We start from the raw sequence: 22,206 nt of genomic DNA on the forward strand, positions 1-22,206 counted from the left end.
GGATGATTTAGTTGGGGATTGGTCCTGCTTTGAGCAGGGGGTTGGACTAGATGACCTCCTGAGGTCCCTTCCAACCCTGCTATTCTATGATTCTGATTCTCTAGTGCAGTGTGAGGGGACTGGTTGACCCTGCACTTCCTCAGTTCCTTTTTGCCAGCAACTCCAACAGAGGGGTAAGAGGGTGGCTCATGGAATGGATGTGTGCAACACATCTCAAACAACAGTTACAGAAAGGTTTTTTCTTCTTCAAATGCTTGCACATATCCATTTCATGTTCGGTGACTCCCAAGCAGTACCGTAAGAGGTGGGCTCAGAGTTCATAGACACATGGATTAGAACACTGCCCAACCAAACCCAGTGTCATCTCTAACTTGCTGAGCGATTGCATAGTTGGAAGAAAAAGTATGTACTGACACCCAAGTCGCTGCTCTGCAAATGTCCTGGATTGGGCCTGGGCCACAACCACCACTGAGGAAGTTTGTGCTCTCATAGAATGGGCCATCAGGAAGGCAGGTGGTGGGACACATGCCTGCTCGTAGCACATGTGAGTGCACAATGTGATCCAGGATGAAATTCTCTGAGCCTTTCATTCTATCAGCTACTGTCACAAAGAGCCGTGTGGATTTCCGGATCGACTTTCTATATAGTCCTTTCTATATAGAACACCAGGACACCCTACCTAACATCCAGAGTATGGAGATATCATTCCTCCCTATTCTTGTGCAGCTTTGGGAAAAAATGGGCAGGGAAATAGCCCGATTACTATGAAACTGCGAGACTACCTTCGGCAGGAACATGGGGTGGGGGGCGATGTTCTACCTTGTCTTTAAAGAACACTGTATATGGAGGTTTTGACATAAGAGCTCTAATCAGGGATTTCCCTATACCCCCCCTAGGGAGGGTGTACACCCCCCTGAATTTCCCCAATTACCCCCCCCCCCCCGGGTTTTGTGAACTAGTTACATGTAGTGTTGCCAATTTCGTGATTGTTTGGACATTTGAATTGAAACTGAAACATTAATACACACTTTAAAAGCATATAAAGTGTATGATAAAATACATGTATCTGAAAAAGTATCATAGATTTGAAAAGTATGAACAGAGACTAGCTTCATTATACAGCTGTTGTTTTTATGACAATGTCAGTGCATTCATTTTGGTGATGCTGCCAATCTAATAATTTCAAATTATTATTTGTAAGCAAAGTCTAAATGAGCTCTCCCTGACAGCTAGTGATGAGCTGGGGCTGGGGGGAAAAGGCTTCAGGACCAGATTGTATTTACATTCACACCTAATCTACCTAGGTATCTAGCAAACAGAGCTGTGTTGCCCAAGTGATAGATTTTGGCTGGGGTTGGGTTACAAATCACTTGAATGCGGGGGTGGGGGGGGATAACAAAATGTTGTTATTTTTATTGTATGAGTAAAGGGCAGTAGAAATGTACTTAGCCTGTGCTGATTGAGGGCATGGAGAGAGGGTGGGGACAGGTGTTTTGCTTGATGGTCTGCCTGAGTCACAAGTACTATTTGACCTGCCCCTCTCCACTGTTTAAAGACAGAGCTGATTAGGCTCCATAGAGAGTCTTTTGTTTTGTTAAGTAACCAGTAGAGCTGAAATCACTGATAATCAGGTCTAAGTGCTTAGATCTGCTGTGGGGCAGTGTTTCTGTGGAAGAAACGACCCTGCACTAGCAGCGAGGTTCCCTCACTGAGAGCTCAGCTGAAATCACTGAGAGCGGGGTGGAACCTCAAGAGACCAACTTGCAGAGGTCACAGTGGCAGCAGAAGGTGACAGCGCAGAGCCATTGGCAACAGGAGCAATGGAGTGAATGGTGGTACAATGAACAACAGTGGCCAGCTGGAGGAACAAGCAAGGTGCCTTCTTGCCCCCCACCTGGGAGGTGAACTCACGTGAAAGCACCTCTGAACTCTGAGTCTCCACTGACCAAGGACAACACCGGTTGAGTGTTAATGAGTCTGTTAAGAACACCAGAGACACAACACAGTTCATGCGAACAAACATGGCTGTGGCATCATACTTTCTATTTAAGCAAGAGATACCACACACTACAAACTGGAGGCCAATGTTAAGTGCATTGTCACTTGTTCATCCTGAAGTTGAACACTGGTTCCGAACAAAGCCAGCAAATGCTCACTATCTTTCTGCAAGAAACTCAACTGACTGGCTAGAAGCATGTGGTGCAACAGTGAAAGTCTCAACAGTTGAAAAAGTGAAGAATTCTCTCACCACATTCAAAAAATTTGCATACATGGCTGATGAATGCACCAGTGAAAATGGGCATCAAGTATTAAATCATTGTGTACGTTATCTTGATGTCAGTGGTAGGCCAGCAGATGCATTTCTAGATGTTCAAGTTATAGAAGATACATCGGCTGCATCTGTGACAACCCACATCTTAGAAGAGTTAAATGCCTGCCAACTGGACCCCAAACAGATGGCTGCTTGTGCATTTGATGGAGCTGCAAACTGCTCTGGAAGACCTTGTGGAGTACAAGCTTTGCTCAGAGAAAAGTGCAACCCTAACCTCTCCTATACACACTGCAGAGGCCATCTACTCCAAATAGTGCTAGTACAAGCTGCAGACTCTTCAAAAAGCATTTAAAAAGCTATAAATGTAATGTCTTCATTATATTCTTTTTTCAGCAAGAGTCCAAAAAGACTGAATAGCTTGGAAAATTCAAATTAGTTCAACCTGGGAAAACCTTCTGGCTTTCTCATCAACGATCCTTGGCTGTTGTCTTAAAATTACTCCAGCCGTTATTACTGGCTTTGGAAAGTATCTACCAAGATGGGATGGATCTAAGTAGTGAGGCTGGTGGATTACTTTTGCGACTACGTTCAGAGAAGGCTATTGAACCATTTGGGTCATTAAACAATGCCATCCAGGCGTCTGCTACAACAGCTCTCTGAGCTGTGGCGCAAACCTAGTATCTTTGTCCAGCAATAGAAGCTTCATTTGGATCAATCAGAGAGCTATCCACTGAAAAAGTACTGGAAGAAGCAAAGACTTCAGTCCAGAAGTTGACTAATGATGGCATTTATATTGAATCCTTAAGTGAAGAGGACAAGAAGTGTTTGTTAAGACAACTGAAAAAGTACATAGACTTGATTCTTAAAAATCTAAAACAGTGACTTCTAGATTCTACTCAACCTCTACGTAGCTTTTACAGATCCCTGTCCTATAAAACACTGACAGTTGAGTGGAGTGAGGCACTACCAGCAACGGGGCTGCCATGTGCTCAGGACAGAATAGAGAATTTGAACACAGAGTGGAATATCATACAATGAATGAATGAAGATTTGACTTCAACTTCCTCTTTTTATCATCACTAGTGGCTCGACCCAATCTTTATACTATGTTTCCTGGGATGAAAGAAGTAGGAATTCCTCTCTTGCTATTCCCAATCACAACAGCTACAGTTGAGCATTCTTTTTCATCATTGAATAGAATTTTGTGTTCTGAAAGAAGTCGCCTTCTGCCTGATCATGTGAATGAACTAATGAGCATATGCATTGAAGGAATGGAAGTAACGGACACAAGAGAAGCCACCAAAGATGAATGCATTGCATTCAAGAAGTTCATTAACAGAGTTGTGCAAAATTGTAACAGGCAACAAAGAGTCTATAAGGTGCCACAGGACTATCAGACGTATTGGAGCATAAGCTTTCATAGGTGAATACTCACTTCGTCAGACGCATGTGGTGGAAATTTGCCTCTGGAAATTTCCACCACATGCATCTGACGAAGTGGGTATTCACCCATGAAAGCTTATGCTCCAATACGTCTGATAGTCTATAAGGTGCCACAGGATTCTCTGTTGCTTTTTACAGATCCAGACTAACACGGCTACCCCTCTGAAAATTATAACAAGAAACCAAGAAAGATGTAGATGTAGTGCTTCACAGAAGGCTTGAGTAGCCAACTTTAATTTGTGTGATGATTTTAAAACATGAGTTAAATCTAATAAAATGGTCATGAAACATTTTTCAGTTTTTACTATGGTGCCATACAGCCCACCTTCACGGTCTCACCGCTCATCAACCCTGACACCCCCACCCCCCGTAAATTCAAACACCCCCCCTAATTTCAATTCATCGGGAAAATACTGGCTTTTCTACCCCTTCCTTGGGGAAGCAGAGAAAGGAAATAAAAGAAAAGGGGAACCCAGCTGTTGTATCAGCTGATTAATATATGCACAACCTCTTTACCTCATAAGACACAGAAATCCAATCATGTTCTTAAAAAAAGGAAATTTTATGAAAAAAAGAAAGAAAAAGAAAACACCTTTGGAAAACTTAGGTTATTGCTAGATCTTAAAAGAGCAAATGCAAGGATTAATCACCAAGAGTAGCTTTCTTGGGGTCCAGCTTAAAGGTTAGAACAAAACAAAAGCACCTGGGGTTAGCACAGAGGAATCTACAAGCCATAAAAAGAGATAAGCCCAATCGCGTCTACCTGAACATTTCCTGTTCTACTTCCATATCTGTGGTTCCAAATGAGTCATTTCTAGGTATGATCCTGATGATTTTTCATACCTGGCCCAGAGCTTTTTACAGCATAACTGCTGCCCTGTCCCTCTGCAGCTGAGAGAAAAAAAAAAGACCTACACACCCAGCAGTTTTTCCCATTTTAAGAGAGAGTACAGCTTCCTTATTGCTTCCCTATGTCAGGTGCCAACTCATTTTAAGTTTACCTCTTAACCCTTTACAGGTAAGGCAGTTAGCTGTAGAATCCTCCTTAGCAGCTGTACCCTAACTGAATGGTTGGGGAGTTACACAAGGGTGCTACCCACCCTCATTTATCACAGATGGGTTCCCAGATTTGCGGGTATAGCCTTTCAAAGCCCTTGAGGAAGTGAATGCACATTTCATGTGAAAAAACTGATCAGCCACCCAGCAGGGGGTAGAATGCTGAGATCGCTGCTAGGTGTACCTTAACAGATGAAATCACTAGACCAGTCTGGAAACAGCAAGGTCTAGAGTATCTGCTTCATCTGAGAGATGACTCAGTGGATGAGAGGCAGGGGTGCCGGAACAGGGGGACTGAGGGGCCACGGCCCTGCCACTTTAGCAGCAGGTGAGAGTAGGGGTGAGGGTGTGGAGTCTCAGGAGAAGAGGTGGAGTGGAGGGGGGCCCATCGGGGAAGAGGCGGAGTCACAGTTTCAGCATCGGTGGCCCCCCACTCATAGGGAGGTTCTGGCACCCTGGTGAGAGGCCTTGATGGGTAGACCAAATGGAGAAATGCTTCCACTTGGCGAGGTAAGTAGCTCTGGTAAATGGTTTCCTACTGTCTAGCAAAACCTAGCAGACCTGCTCTGAACAGGCCAGTTCTACAGGTTTAACCATGGAGCTGTCAGGCAGATAGAGCATTTGGCTGAGATCTTGCGAGATCAGGTCCGGAAGGGGAGGGAGCGGCATTGGAGTTGCCACTGACAGGTCTAGAAATAAGCCAAACTAGTGCTGGTGTGGCCAGGCTGAGGCTATGAGAATAATCTTCACCCTTGACCTTCAGCAAGCGGTGCACAAAAGGAATGGGGGGGGGGAAGGTGCAGAACAGGTGCTTTCTCCAAGGGAGTAAGAAGGCATCTGTGAGCAAGCCCGGGTCGCAGTCACACAGACAGCAGAACTGCTGACATTTCCTGTTCTGTCTGGTTGGGAACAGGTCTACGGGGGGAGTACCCCACCACTGGAAAATGGTCCTTGCTATGTTGGGGCATAGGGACCATTCGCAGTGAGAAGAGCTGATCTGCCAGCTTGTTTCGGGCTCCCAAAAGGTGAGAAGCTTCGAGGTGGATCGAGTGCTTTATGCAGAACTTCCACAAGCAAATGGCCTCCTGACATGCGGGGAGAAGAGCAGGCCGCTCTCTGCCTGTTGATGTAAAACATGGCTGCCATATTGTCTGTAAGAACTTGCACCACCTTGCTTGCGATGTGGGGTAAGAACACCTGACGTGCTAGGCGGACCACCCTGAGCTCTCTGATGTTTATCCATAGCAAGAGTTCCTGCTGGGACCACTGACCTTGTGTCCTGAGGTGCCTGAGATGGGCCCCCGACCGAGCTCGGATGCATCCATAATTAGGGATACTGAGGGTTGGGACCTGATGAAGGGAACACCCAAGCCTACCAACCAGGGGTCCCATCCATTAGTCGAGGAGTGCAAGGACTGGGGCAGGCACTGTGAGCACCGAGTCCAGTACACCAAGGCCAGCCAAGCCAGAAAGGGTCTGAGGTGCAACCTCGCATACCACACCACGTATATGCACGAGCCTGAGTGGGCCTTGACCTGTGATGACACTGACTGGAAAGGGGCTTCTGAAGGAAGGCCCTGGCTTGGGTAGAATCGAGCACCGCTCCGATAAACTCTATCCTCTGAATTGGGATGAGTGTTGACTTCTGGTCGTTTATCAGCAGGCCCAGTGCTCGAAAGGTTCCTTGTACAAAGTGGATGCTGGCTTTCACCTGGGACTCGGATGGGCCCTTGACCAGCCAGTCACTGAGATACGGATACACCTGCACCCCTCACCTTCTCGGAAGGCTGCCACTATTACCACGCATTTCATAAAGACCCATTTGGCTGATGACAGGCTGAATGGGAGGATGGTAAACTGGTAATGAGCCTGGTTCAAACGATCCTGAGAAACCTTCTGTGGTCTTGGAAATGGAGATGTGGAAATAGGAAACTTTCAAATCGAGGGTGGCGTACCCGTCCCCTGCATCCAGGGAAGGAATGGTGGAGGCCAGGGAGACAATGCACAACTTCAGCCTTTGAGTTGTTGCAGGTCTAGAAGGGGTCAGAGACCTCCTTTGGCACTCAGGATTAAGGAATTGTGATGTTGCACTCCATATGCTTTCTGGAAATATGCTTATGAATGTGAAAATGATGTAACTGGAATTTGCTTTATGCAAAAGGTCTCTTGTAAGGTGTCATAAGAAAGCTTGTAATCTACGGAGTGTGTTCATCCTATTTGTTTGCATGTATTATTTCTATGTCTGAAGTTGGGAAAATAAGATATAAACTTGTATCACTGTTTTAGTCACATCAGGTGAGGGCCATCAATGGGGCATTAGGAACTTGATGGCTCCCATTGATTAGGACTGTAAGCGAGTGTGGACTCACCCCTGCGGTGCCTCCTGCTAGTCGTCCGTGGGAATTAGCTCACCAGCCCTCTGGAGCACCCTCTGTTGGCCGGTGATCTGCTACCACTGGGCCCCCGTGTCCCTCCCACACCCCAGTGCCCCTTTCTCCAGGTTGCTGCCCCCCTGGCAGTACCCCCACACTCTCAGGTTCTGGGCTCCCCACCCAGGGGAACCCCCACCCACTAACCCCACATCACCTCAGTCTGGGCTACTGCCAGTCACCATCTAGCCCCACTCCCTGGGGCAGACTGCAGTATAAGCCACTCATCACAGGCAAGGGGGTTCAGACCTGCTGCCTTCCTCTACCACCCAGTACCCTTTTAGGCCTTAAACCGGGCCTTGCAGCCTGGGAAGTTGCCAGCCAGCAGCTCCCCTGCTCCTCTGGCTTGCCCCAGCCCTACTTCACTCCTAGTACCCTTTCTGCAGGCAGCCAAGCCCTGCTCCCTCTCAGACCAGAGAGAACCCGTGTGTCTGCCCGTGGCTTCCCTGCCTTTATAGGGCCAGCTGAGGCCTGATTGGGGAAGCAGCCACAGCTGGGCCACGCCCTAATCAGCCCAGTAGCTTTTCCCCTGCCACAGCCCTCTCACGAGGCTGTCTTTAAACCCCTCAGGGTAGGAGCAGGTGACCACCCCACTACAGGACAATTGATGTTAAATGGTTTATTTACCTGAAAGTCTTCCTGTGTAGGGGGGTGGCAACCCAGGAGGAATGGAGACTAGAGGTCTCAGAGACATGTGACCATGTCACCTGATAGTGAAATCCATCTTAAATCTGGTACTTTTCCATTTAGGAGGAGGGACGGGGAACAAGAGACACAAAAGATTCCCACCTTGTGCTAAAGTTATAAAGGGGGTGCCAGTCATGAGAAAACCCCTGCTTATCACCTGAGATGTCTGCTGGATCTAACAAAAACTGTACCAGGGGAAAGGATTGGGCCCAGACTAGGAAAGAGTCCAGTCTGTGAAGTAATCAGTTTCTTAACGTATTAGGCTTAGACTTGTCTGTGTTGTTTCATTTTGCTCTGTGACTTACTTTGTTATGTCTAAAGAACAGGAGTACTTGTGGCACCTGAGAGACTCACTTATAAGCTGTAGCCCATGAAAGCTTATGCTGAAATAAATTTGTTAGTCTCTCAGGTGCCCCAAGTACTCCTGTTCCTTTTGCGGATACAGACTAACACGGCTGTTACTTTGTAACCTTTGTTCTGTCTGTTATTACTTCTAATCACATAAATCCTACTTTCTATACTTAATAAAATGACTTTTGTTTATTAATAAACCCAGAGTAAGTGATTAATACCTAGGGGAGCTGTGCATCTCTCTCTATCAGTGTTATAGGGGGCGGACAATTTATGAATTTAACCTGTATAAGCTTTATACTGAGTAAAACAGATTTATTTGGTGTTTGGATCCCATTGGGACCTGGGTGTCTGCGTGCTGGAGACAAGTAACCTTCTGAGCAGTTTTCAGCTAAAGCCTGCAGCTTTGGGAGCTTAGCCCAGACTCTGGGTCTGTGTAAACAGACTAGTGTGTCTGGCTCAACAAGACAGGGTTCTGGAATTCCTAAGCTGGCAGGGAAAACTGGCTCAGATGATTTCAGCATATCAGTGACAGTCCCAAGGGGATCTCTGTGACCGAACCCGTCACAGGAATAACGGGAGTGAAACCCTTTCCCTCTTAAGTTCGGAGGCACTTCCCCCAAGGCTCCTACCTGGAGAAGACCTTGCACCTCCTGGGCTAAAAGTTGCTCATGAGAAGGGTCTCTGAAGAGGGACAGGGATGGGGGGGAGGGTAGGAGGGAGGCATGGAAACGAACTGAAGCGTATAACTCTCCTCCACAGTATGCAGCACCCAATGGTCTGTGGTGATAAGGGACCTGCTGAGCTGAAGCACGAGAGATAGTCCAAAAACAAAAGGGGGGCAGGATCCGGTATGGGGACTGGTGTGATGCCCCTGGGTACCCCATCAAAAGTTCTGCTTGGAGCCCCCTGAGTATCCACGAGGGCCAGGCAGTGAGGCGGCGGCTGTCTGCACCTATAACTTCTGTTCTGCTTTTTGAACAGGTCCTGACAAGGCGGCAGGCCTGGGAAATTTTTGAATATTCTTGAAATATTTCCTCAAAGGCACCAAGGCATGGAGATTCAAGGACTTGAGGATGGCTCTGGAGTCCTACAGGCCGTGGAGTTTGGTGTCTGTCTGCTCTGAGAAGAGCGAAGTCCCTTCAAACGGAAGGTCTTGAAGAGACTGCTGGACCTTTGTCTGTAGGCCAGAGAACTGAAGCCAGGAGCCCCTTTGCACGGCCACTGCTGACGCCATAGCCTCGGCCACCGCATTCACTGTGTCAAGATTTGCTTGTAGGGAAGCCCTGGCCACCGCCTTCCCTTCCATCAGAGCAACCATCTCCTGCCTGGACTCTTGGGAAAGCGAGTCTTTACGTTTCAGCATAGAGTGAAAGTCATATCTGCCCAGCAGTGCCTGTTGGCTGGAGCTGTGGAGCTATAGTCCATTGGTAGAATACATTTTCCTACAAAAATAGTCTTGCTTTTTTGAGTCTTTTGACTTGGGCATTGCCCCTTACAACCCTGGCCATTCCTCTCATTGGCTGCCGAGGCCACCAAGGATCCGGGAGGGGGATGGGAGTATAAATTCTCCTTCCCTTTGGCGGAGACATAGGAAATACTATCTGCCTTCTTTGACGTGGGGGGCAGTGAGGAAGGGGTCTGCCACAGGGTTTTAACTGGACCCATGATGGCCTCATTGAGAAGCAGAGCTACCTTCGACGGGGCCGGGTCACTGCAGCCCAGACGTTGACCAGGCTGTTGGAAGATTTTTTAACTACCTCCACTTTCAGCCCTAAGTTCGAGGCAACCTTCTTCCATAACTCCTGGTGACCCTTGAAGTGTCCTGGGGCGGCAAAACACCCATCCCTGCCTCTTCTGGGGAGGAGGAGGCAGTCTGCACCAGCATGGGACCTTCCTCTCTCCTTCTGCACCAACCAGATCCCATAGCTCCAGGTTCTGAGAGTCGGTACCTGGCTCAATATTGTAGTCCGGGTCAGCTGCTGTTCGGTGTGACAGAGGAATCCTTCTCTCAGACACCACTGAGTAGGAGCATTGATGGGGGTACAGGCAGCGGAGGAAAACCCCAGGGGTTCCAAAAAGGGCATTGCATCTGCATAGCCATTGCCCACTGGGCCAGGTGATCGGAGGAACCCCAATCCCGGGATCCACCATCGCATAGGGCTGATTGGTGGGGTACTGGTACCAGTCCCTTGGCTGGGTGCAAGATTCAATCTCCAACTTGGATAATGAGTCATCTTGTGGGGACGAGGGGAGCATGGTACCCATCAGCTCCAGGGGACAGTGCTGAGGATCCAGGGATCGGTGCTGAGATGGGGAGCTGCTTCGACATAAGCAGAGAGCAAGGGGCCTGGTACCAAAAGACAGCTCGGGGCATCATGCTCCCTTCTGCTTGCCCGCACTGCTGGCACCAACTGTTGTACTGCCAGCAACGGTGGTAGCGAACATGCCAACAAATCCCTGGCCACAACAAATGCCTCTGGAATGGATGGTACCGCAACCCTGCTGGTGCCTCACTGCCCCTCTGGTGCGGGCGGCTGGTCGGGTACTGGACTCAACAGAGCCTGTGAACAGGGCGGAGTCGATGGTATTGCCTGCGGAGCAGGGGCAGGAGGAGTGGCCAGACACAGGTCACACTCCCCTGCACTCCCCATGATTGTCCATTCTTAGAGACGGGGAACCTCTCAGACAGCTGCTTCTTATGTTTCTTTCTTGGCACTGGGCATGGGGAACAGTAAGGACTCTCTGCAGCAGCTCTTCGTACCGACACTGAGGTAAACGGTGTCAAATTTGACTAGCTAGGCTCCAAAGAAGGTTTGAGCGCTGCTTCCATTAGGAAGGACTTCAGCCTGGCCTCCCTGTCCTTTTTCATACGTGGATTGAACTGGTGGCAGAGCTGACAGCGATCCGCAAGAGGAGTCTCATCCAAGCACTTTAGACAGCTAGAGTGCAGGTCGCTCAAAGGCATGGGCTTGATGCAGGAGGCACTGGGTTTGAAGCCCGGAAACCGAGGCATGCCGAGTTTCAGAAGCGGAAGAAACTCTGCTACGAGAGTCCAACTAACTATTTACACCAATCAACTAAAGTCAAAATATGAGAAAAAAAGCTGAGGGGAAAAGGGATGGAGTAACGAGAGAACCACTGGGAATCTGGAGAGGTGTGGGGCAGCTGGTCACAGAACACCCAGAAATCCCAAGCCAGGCGCCCGAGAGGAGTGGGGTGGGTCAGGCCTCCCCACCCACCCCTCTTCTCCTCCGTGCTGCACTCCACAGGGATAAGCAGGGTGCGGGCACCAATGGGGTCTCAGAGGGACCACACTCTCAATTCCCCCAAGTGTGTGTTGGGGGCAGACGCAGCTAGAGAGGGGAACACTGTTGGTGGCCAAGATGCAGGGCTCAGGACAGTCTCCGGTGAGCTCACAGCCCCAGGACTGCGAGGAGGGGATAAATGGGGGGGAGAAGGGACAATGGTTGGGGAGGGGGTGGCAGGGACAGAACAGCAGCTCCCCAGCGCAAGGTTAGGGGCGGGCGAGCAGAGCCCCTCTCTCAGCACTGAGGAGGCCGGTGTCCGTGTGAGCAGGTCAGGTTGGACAGGCTCAGCAGCAAGGGACCAAGGGGTGAGACTAGTCAGGAGAGGGTTAAACTAGCTACAGAGTGGGCAGACACTTGGCAACCCTCTGCCCTGTCGCTTAGTCCTGGGGCAGGGCCACCAGGAATCCAGGCGTCCAGGGCAGGACAGGAATTAGTTCTCATTGCTGCTGTCCCAGTGCTGGGAGACAGGAGGGATTAGGGCAGGAGGGGGCGTGTTAGAACAAGGGGCTGGGGACACTCCTGGGTGCGAACCAATGCGACAGGCCAGTACCACTGACACGGGGGAATCAGGGATTTTCACTCGCCAGTCCTGTCAGGAACGGCAGAGCAATTACATCAGAGAGACCCTCACCTGCCAGGGACAGTTCAGCAGTGCCAGGCACTGAACACTAAAGGATCATCACCGAGATAAGTGAGACAGCCCAATCCGGGGGCCTGGCCAGGTGGCTACAGCCCCGCACACTGGGGACCGAGCAGGAAGAACGGCTCTTTACACATCTATCGATAGTGTGCAGGGAACCTGCCTGACCCCGAGGGCTCCAATCGGGGGACATGCGCTGGGGTTTGTGGTGCCAGGAGTAAGGAAGCCCAGGAGTCTCTGCACGTTGCAGGGGCTGATTCTCTCACTAACTCTCCAGCCCAAGTCGATATCAGACCCTCGCCCTGAGGAGTGAAGAGGAATCTGACCTTCAATAAACTCACTCTGGAAATAGTACAAAGCGAACAATGAAGGAGGCTCACCAGTGAGCAGCTTCTCCCCAGGGCTGGGGTGAATGGAGCACTGCCTGCTCTCGTGACTTTACTGTGAGTCTCATGATAGCAGGGGGTTTTGTTAAATCCCCAGTTCCTGGACTCATGGGATTAGGGGAGAGTCTCAGCTCTCTTTTCTTACAGCAGTAACTTCTAGTCCTTCTAGTAGCAGGAAAAACCCTGGAAATGTGTCCCCTAAAGGCTCAAACCAGGGGGCAAATAAAAATAAGATCCAATATTATTCCCAAAATACTCACAACTTTTAAACCAAACTCAGGACTTTTGGGGCCTTACTCGTGATGTTTGAATACTTGGGGCTGTTGATATTGGGATTCCCCATCACTTGGTGTCTGGGAATTGAGACAAGACGTCTCAGAGTCCTGTTCTAGCTATAGAGTCTGACAGCGTCACTGTCGTAGCTGGGAGGAACAAACCCCTCTGTGCAGGAATCACTGGCTGCAATTCTCTGGCCTCAGTGATCAGGAGGTCAGACTAGCCGGCTCTGATGGGAACTTCTGGCTTTCACACTTCTGCCACTCTGCCTGGGAAATAACTACACATGAGGGGCGAAGAGTCCCCCAAAGGGCAGCAGAGGCAACTGCAAGTGGGATTGGTAGCAGACCCCCTGTCCTTGCATCCCTAGGTCGGGTCGTAACCTTTACTCACCCTCGCCCTGGTTGTAGAGCCGACTCAGGGTGTTCAGACTCGCATTGTACCATTTCTGGAGGCGCTGTGCACGCCAGGTCATCATGTCCCAGAACTCCGGACTCTCGTTCTGTGCCATCCACACTGTGCGAGGCTTCGCCCTCTGCATCCCGCTGGTGTAGACGTAGGTGACCTGATCGTCCACGTACACAACACGGCTGTACCAGGGCAGCCCCGGGCCAGGCTCCGACACCACCGTGTCCAACACGCGCCTGGAGTGCAGGCCTGAGGGGGAGGGGGAGATAGGGTAAAGGTGGAGCCAGACCCAACCAGACCTTGCCAGGGAGCCCCTGGCAATACACGAGAGGCGGTGCCAGCCCTCAGGAGTGCTAGGAGGAAGACCTGGGAAGGGGCTCACAGAACAGCCTGACCAGGGAGAAAGACATGGAGGGGTAGAAGGAGAAAGGGAGGCAGGGCTGGAGGGGGAGTGAGACGGGGATGGGGTGGGGAGGTACAGGGGGGCTTGATCATGTGTGAGGAGTAGGGGAGCATATGGGGAGAGTGTATTGGGGGTACAGAGGAGTGTGAGGAAGGAAAGGGGGCCCAGGAGGAGGGGCAGAGCTGGAGTGCGGTGTGGGGAAAAGGAAGGGGGTGTTATGGGAGAGGGTGGGGCAGGAGGACTAGGGGACAGGAGATGCAGGAGCTGAAGCTGGGGAAGGCAAGGTGGGCAGAGGGATGTGTCCAAGCTACAGGTGGGAGCCAGGACACCGGCTGTGCACACAATTTTCTATAACTTATTCAGAACATACGAACGGCCATACTGGGTCAGACCAAAGGTCCATCTAGCGCAGTCTCCTGTTTTCCGACAGTGGCCAATGCAAGATGACACAGATGGAATGAACAGAACAGGGAATCATCAAGTGATCCATCCCCTGTTGCCCATTCCCAGCTTCTGGCAAACAGAGGCTAGGGACACCATCCCTGCCCATCCTGGCTAATAGCCACTGATGGACCTATCCTCCGTGAACTTAGCTAGTTCTTTTTTGAATCACGTTATAGTCTTGGCCTTCATAACATCCTCTGGCAAGGAGTTCCACTGGTTGACTCTGTATTGTGTGAAGAAATACTTCCTTTTATTTGTTTTAGACCTGCTGCCTATTAATTTCCTTGGGTGACCCATAGTTCTTGTGTTACGTGAAAGGGTAAATAACACTTTGGTATTCACTTTCTCCATACCAGTCATGATGAAGACTATGATTTTGTCATGGATATTTTTAGTAAAAGTCCTGGACAGGTCACAGGTCAAAGAAAAGCTCACGGAATCCCATGACCTATCCGGGACTTTTACTAAAAATATCCATGGCAAAATGGGGAGCTCAGCTGTGTGACCCACACACCGCCTGCAGGGGATAGACAACTGCGGGCCACTCAGAGCTTCAGGGTCCCCCTGCCGCCCACAGCAACTGGGAGCAGTTGGTCCCCCCATAGCCCAGGGAGCCCCCCCCCCCCCCCCCCCGCCGCTCTCGGCTGCTACAGGTGGCAGGAGGACCCCACAGCTTCTGGCCGCCGCTGGCTGAAGTCATGGAGTTTGCTGGAAGTCACAGATTCCGTGACTTCCTTGACCTCTTTGAAAAAAACATAGCCTTAGTCTTGATTTTATAGACTTTCATAATTTCCTCCTTAGTAGTCTCTTTTCCAAGTTGAAAAGTTCCAATTTTATTAATCTCTCCTCATGTAGCAGCCATTCCATACCCCTAATCAATTTTGTTGTCCTTTTCAATACCTTTTCCAATTCCAATATATCTTCAGATGGGATGACTACATCTGCATGCAGTATTCAAGATGTGGGCGTGTCATGATTTATATAGAGGCAATATGATATTTTCTGTCTTCTTATCAATCCCTGTCCTAATGATTCCCAACATTCTGTTAGCTTGTTTGATTGCCACTGCACATTGAAAAAATAAGGAGTCCTGTGGCACCTTAAAGACTAACGCATTTATTTGAGCATAAGCTTTTGTGTATGCATCTGACGACCTGGGTTCCAGCCCATGAAAGCTTATGCCCATATAAATTTGTTAATCTCTAAGGTGCCACGGGACTCCTCGTTGTTTTTGCTGAAACAAACTTACACGGCTACCCCTCTGAAACTGCACATTGAGTGCATGTTTTCAGAGAACTATCCACAATGACTCCAAGATCTCTCAAGTGGTAACAGCTAAGTTAGACCCCATCACTTTATATGTATAGTTGGGATTGTGTTTTCCAATGTGCATTACTTTGCATTTATCCACACTGAATGTCACCTACCATTTTGTTGCCCAGTCACCCAGTTTTGTATGATCATAGAATCATAGAAGATTAGGGTTGGAAGAGACCTCAGGAGGTCATCTAGTCCAGCACCCTGCTCAAAGAAGGACCAACCCCAACTAAATCATCCCAGCCAGGGCTCTGTCAAGACGGACCTTAAAAACCTCTAAGGATGGAGATTCCACCAGCTCCCTAGGTAACCCATTCCAGTGCTTCACCATGCCCCTAGTGACATAATGTTTCTTAGGAGTCCTGTGGCACCTTATAGACTAACAGATGTAATGGAGCATAAGCTTTCGTGGGTGAATACCCACTTCGTCAGACGCATGTGGTGGAAATTTCCAGAGGCAGGTATAAACATGCAGGCCAGAATCAGTCCGGAGATAACGAGGTCAGTTCAATCAGGGAGGTATATATTGTCATCAAATTTGAAATAATTGTGCGTGAGGATAAAGTTACAGAGTTCAGCAACCAGTTGTGCTGTGGCATCATTAGGGATACTGTTCCTGACAGCTTGTATTCCATCTGTGTGTGGGATGTTTGTGTAGAGAGCCTCCACATCCATGGTAGTTAGGATAGTGTTTTCTGGAAGATCACCAATGCATTGTAGTATATACCTCGAGACCAGTGGCACTGCTATGGGTGCCCGCATGGCCCCACAATATGCCAACATTTTTATGGCTGACCTGGAACAACGCTTCCTCAGCTCTCGTCCACTCACACCCCTTCTCTATCTATGCTACACTGATGCCATCTTCATCGTCTGGACCCATGGGAAGAAGACTCTGGAAGAATTCCACCACAATTTCAACAGCTTCCACCCCACCATCAACCTCAGCCTGGACCAATCTACACGGGAGGTCCACTTCCTAGACACCACGGTATGAATAAGTGAGTCACGTTAACACCACACAGAATTTTTTTTAATACTGACCACTATGCCCTACCTTCATGCCTCCAGCTTCCATCCCGGACACACCACACAATCCATCGTCTACAGCCAAGCACTGAGGTACAACCGCATTTGCTCCAACCCCTCAGACAGAGACCAACACCTACAAGATCTTCACCAGGCATTCTCAAAACTACAATACCTGCACAAGGAAATAAGGAAACAAATCAACAGAGCCAGATGTGTACCCAGAAGCCTCCTGCTGCAAGACAAGCCCAAGAAAGAAACCAACAGAACTCCACTGGCCATCACCTACAGTCCTTAGCTAAAACCTCTCCAACGCATCATCAGTGATCTACAACCCATCCTGGACAATGACCCCTCGCTTTCACAGGCCTTGGGAGGCAGGCCAGTCCTCGCCCACAGACAACCCGCCAACCTTAAGCATATCCTCACCAGCAACCACACACCGCACCATAGTAACTCTAACTCAGGAACCAATCCATGCAACAAACCTCGATGCCAACTCTGCCCACATATCTACACCAGCGATACCATCACAGGACCTAACCAGATCAGCTACAACATCACCAGTTCATTCACCTGCACATCCACCAATATAATATACACCATCACGTGCCAGCAATGCCCCTCTGCTATGTACATAGGCCAAACTGGACAGTCCCTACGTAATAGGATTGATGGACACAAGTCAAATATTAGGAATGGATTAAATATATATATATATATATATATATATATATATATATATATATATATATATATATATATATATATATATATATATTACACACACACACACACACACAGGAGAACACTTCAACCTCCCTGGACACACAATAGCAGATTTAAAGATAGACATCCTGCAGCAAAAAAAACTTCAGGACCAGACTCCAAAGAGAAACTGCTGAACTTCAGTTAATTTGTAAATTTGACACCATCAGCTCAGGATTAAACAAAGACTGTGAATGGCTAGCCAAATACAAAAGCAGTTTCTCCTCCCTTGGTTTTCACACCTCAAATGCTAGAAGAGGGTCTCATCCTCCCTGACTGAACTGACCTCGTTATCTCCAGACAGATTCTGGCCTGCATATTTATACCTGCCTCTGGAAATTTCCACCACATGCATCTGACGAAGTGGGTATTCACCCACAAAAGCTTATGCTCCAATACGACTGTTAGTCTATAAGGTGCCACAGGACTCGTTGTTGCTTTTTACAGATTAAGACTAACACGGCTACCCCTCTGATACTTGACATAATGTTTCCTAATATCCAACCTAGATCTCCCTCACTGCGACTTGAGACCATTGCTCCATATTCTGTCACCTGCCCCCACTGAGAACAGCCGAGCTCCATCCTCTGTGGAACCCCCCTTCAGGTAGTTGGGGCTGCTATCAAATCCCCCCTCACTCTTCTCTTCTGCAGACTAAATAACCCCAGTTCCCTCAGCCTCTCCCCATAAGTCATGTGCTCCAGCCCCCTAGTCATTTTTGTTGCCCTCCGCTGGACTCTCTCCAATTTTTCCACATTCTTTCTGTAGTGGGGGCCCAAAACTGGACACAATACTCCAGATGTGGCCTCACCAGTGCTGAATAGAGGGGAATAATCACTTCCCCCGATCTGCTGGCAATGCTTCTATTAATACAGCCCAATACGCCATTGGCCTTCTTGGCAACAAGGGCACACTGCTGACTCATATCCAGCTTCTTGTCCACTGTAATTCCCTTTGTGACACTTCACAGTCGGCTCTGGACTTAACTTATTCATGCTGTGGCTGCACCCCAGGTCCCCTGTAGGGATCGGGCCCCCTGTTGTGCCAGTCACTGCACGGGCCCTGCCCCATGGAGCTCACAGGTTGATCCCCCGTCCCCACAGATCCACAGGCAGAGTCAGGGCCAAAGGGGATGGGGAAGGACAACAGCTCCCAAAGGGCCTGATGATGCAGAGACTGAATCCCTGATCCTGTCACCCACGTGAGCATCCCACTAACATCAGACACGGCTCAGGGGAGTTACACACACGTCTGGGGGGTCAGGACCTTGCGGGGGCGAGGGCAGGCTGAGGCAGGATGGTGACTTATTTGGTCCCGTTAGTTCCTCAGTGTCTCAGGGGTTATTTAGCCTCAGATCCTGCAGACTCTCAGTTTGGACCCTCACTCACTCACAGAGCCTCCCTGGAGCCTTCTCTCACCTTAGTAACGTGACATGCAGCGTTTGCAGGATCGGGGCCTTGTTCCCTAGTTCCTAATGGCCAGTTACAGACCAAACCCCCTGTGCTGGGCACTGGACACACACAACAGGCACAGCCCTGCCCTGACTTATGTATGACCTGAAGAACAGACGGATCTAACGGGGACAGAGCTCTCCCCTTTTCTTCCCCTCAGCTCCTCCAGCTGCCGAACACCCTGCGTCCCTCCTGCCAGCACCAGCCACTGTCCATCTCACTCCCCTTCAGTCACACTCAGACGACCTGATCCGGCAAGCAGGGCTGCTGACACTGCTCATCCCTGGCTAACTAATTAAAGAGTCAGTGGAGCAGAGGGACTGGACCTGGGGTCTCCCACTTCCCAGGTGAAGGCTCCAACCACCCAGCTACAGAGCCGTTCTCACGCCTCTGCTCTCTGGCCCAGTTCTAATTCTCCCCAGAGGAACAGCTCCCACAGGAGTGATGGGGGGGGCCCCACAGCAGAGTGCCCCACAGCTCAGGAACTAGGGCACCCTGGGAGGTGGCAGAGCCCTGCTCAAATCCAGTCTCCCCCACAGGCAGAGGGGGCCTGGAATCAGGAGTCTCCCACACCTCAGGTGATGCCCAAACCACCGGGCTCCTCCCACACTGTTGTGTGAGCTCGTGTGCGGGTTCAATCCAGCAAGCGGCCTGAGCACACCCACCACATCGGGCCCCTAGATGAGTTAGGTGGAGGATTCCGTTCGTCCCTCGGTCCATGCATCGCTCTGGGGCTCAGGCGTCCGGGCACCTAGCAGGAAGCTGCAGAGCGCAGGCCCAGAGGCAGGAACACAGATCCCGAGGGAACTGTTACTGCATAAACAAAGGTGCCAAGTGAATTCAGGCACCTACAGGGCAGCAGCCGGGGGTGGGGGCGCTCTGTGAACCTCAGGAGGCCTGATTCTGGGATTTAGGCAGCTTTGCCCCTTTACAGCTCCAGCCCTTGGACACTGCAGAGATGGGAGCAACAGGGACACTATGGATCAGAGTCTGATCCTGCTCCTCAGAGACCTGGCTCCCTCCCTCTGACACTGCCCTGCAGCGGCCTCTGCTCCCCACTTGCCTGCTGCTTCCAGCCCCTCCCTCTCCCCTCCTCACTCCATCTCTTCTTTTGCACAGTCCTGCACCTGACTTCTCTCCTTTCTTCTCTCCCCGCTGCTGTCGTCTGCCATCCACCCCGCTCCTCCCCCCAGTCACCCTCTTTGACCCCCACCCCGGCTCTCCCTTCTTTACCTCAGCTTCCCACACTCGTCCTCAGTAACTTCAGCTTCCAAGGAGATGGCCCATCCAACCCTCTGCTTCCCATCTCCTTACCCTTCCCTCTGCGTTCACCTGGCCGCCCTGGATCAGCTCCCCCACTCTCCAAAAGGGCCATGCACTGGACTTCGGTTCACCAAGCCCTGCTCTCTGAGCTCTCCAGTGCTGATTCCCCCGCTCCGACCATCAGCTGGTCTTTCTCAGCAACACCCACCAATCACCTCTCCCCATGATTTGTAATGTGTGTGCCTCAGTTTCCCCTATGAGCTGCATGGTTAAAGAGGTGGGGGAACAGGTTGTTTACTCTGCAGAGATCCAGGTGTGACTGACACCTGGCTGTCTGGGATCTGGGCCCAATGCCTATGGGGACTGCCCGGACATTTGGAACCTAGCAACTAATGAGACCCATCCTCTGCAGGAAGCCCGGTTGTGACCAGCTGGAAAACAAAGGGCTGAGGAGGAGGCCAGGTGACAGTGTTTGCCAAGAACAAGAACAAAGGACGGGGCAGGTGGGGGCCCTTGGGGTTAAGTGTGGGCTTTTGGAAGGAGGAGAAGCATCTGGACTGACCCAGGTCTTTGCTGTAACTTTCCATTCTCTATGTTAATTAAAGATTTTCTACACTGTGTTCCAGACACCCAGTAAACCCTCCTGTTTGTACAGCGCTGGCTGAGAGTCACCCCAGAGTCTGGAAGTCAGGAGCACATTGTTCCCTTTGGGGGTGCAGGTCTTCCCCGGGTGTCTAGTTCTGATGGAGACACTGAGGGTAGCTCATGGCAGGAAGTGGGGGTGTTGAAGGCTCTGAAATTTTGTCCCAGGAGGAGGTGAAGCCAAGTGGCTTACTCCAATGAGAGAGTGTGACCCTAAGGGGGTTAGAGCTGTGTGACAGCACCAGTCGCACAATGAAACGTGACCTTCCCCCTCCTCTTCCCTTCCCTCCTTCAATTCCCACCTTCCTCTCCTTCACGGATGCAGACATTTCTCATTTGCTCTCCTCCTAAGCCCTCCACTCACCCCATCCCCACACCCACTCTCCTCCCTCCCTTAGTCTTCTCTTTAACCTCTCATTCTCCTCTGGCTCTTTCCCCTCACAACACAAACACACTTTAGCATCTTCCATCAAATATAAACTGCCTGATTTCACCTGCAAGGTCCTTCACAGCCTAACCCCACCTGACCTTCATCTCTCATTTGCTACCAAAATGTCGACTCTCATCTCTGATCTGCACATGATTCCAGCCTCCATCACCCATTTTTTACATTTTCAGAAGAGCCCCTTTTTGTCCTATGCTGCCCCTCATGCCTGGGAGGAGCTCCTGGTAAATGTCCGCAAAACTACCTCATCCTCCAAAACTCTCCTCAATGCCCTCCTTCGCCAGGGTGCCTAAAAACTTAGATAACTGTTAGGCCATTGGTGCTCTGAGACAACACCCTGTCATGCTGGCCAGTGCTGTCTCCTTAGAACCCTCATCTGTCTATATCCATCTGTTGTCTCCTGTCTTATACTCCGATGGGACCATATTTTGTTTTGTATCTGTACAGCACCTGGCACAGGGGGGTCCAGGACCATGACTGAGGCACCTGGGTGCTGCCATAAAACAATAATAAATAACGACGATGATGATAGCAGGGCAGGTAGCTTTACTTTTTAAATTGGCTTGCTCTTCCCACGAGACATCCCCGTCTTGTTGGCCCTGTTTTTCGTGAAAGACTCTATGGCCAGTTGGAGAACTTGAGGGGTGGATGTGTAACCTGAGAAAACGAGAGGGGAAGGAATCATTATTTCATGTTGTGGTAGCACATTCTAGCTTTAAACATCCTGGGGCTCCATCGTACTGGGTGTTGTACAGACAGAGCAAGTAACAGTCCCTGCCCCAAACCAATTACACTCATTGTAATTGCCAATTTTGGTTGGACGTATTCCTGGATGTTTCATCACATGACATAATCTTTAATTAAAGATGAATTTTTAATTCCTGGAGACTCCAGGACAATCCTGGAAGGTTGGCAACCCTATGCTGATGCCACCTCTACCCAGTTTTTGTTCTGCTTTTAACTATTTAAGTTTTCTTGTTTGTTCTTTTTATCAAAATAGTTAAATACACCCCCTAGTGCAAGTGCAGTTCTATTGGTACAGCCGTGCTTTACACCAGTATAGCTTATTGCTGTAAATGCAGGGGAACAATCTGTACCAGTGTAACCAGGGCTTAAATTCAGCTGGAGCTGTCCAAAGCGGAGCACAGATAAATATTTTCAGACCTTGACTCCAGCCTGATGCTG

The 22,206-nt window shown here is 49.9% G+C and overlaps 1 protein-coding gene across 3 annotated transcripts in view; it reads right to left on the reverse strand.

Annotated features, from left to right (window-relative positions):
- Positions 1–22,206, reverse strand: part of LOC101948381 (class I histocompatibility antigen, F10 alpha chain-like) — a 41,018-nt gene that overhangs the window by 14,025 nt on the left and 4,787 nt on the right. For 2 of the 3 annotated variants that reach the window (XM_065578256.1, XM_065578255.1), the window contains exon 2: positions 13,245–13,508. In XM_065578256.1, coding sequence (XP_065434328.1) covers positions 13,245–13,508 — 264 coding nt within the window. Of the gene's footprint in view, positions 1–13,244; positions 13,509–16,480; positions 16,628–22,206 lie in introns of all 3 variants that reach the window. The other variant, XM_065578254.1, reaches the window with a different exon arrangement.

The sequence above is a fragment of the Chrysemys picta genome, chromosome 25 (genome assembly GCF_011386835.1).
Source record: "Chrysemys picta bellii isolate R12L10 chromosome 25, ASM1138683v2, whole genome shotgun sequence".
Taxonomy (NCBI): domain Eukaryota; kingdom Metazoa; phylum Chordata; order Testudines; family Emydidae; genus Chrysemys; species Chrysemys picta.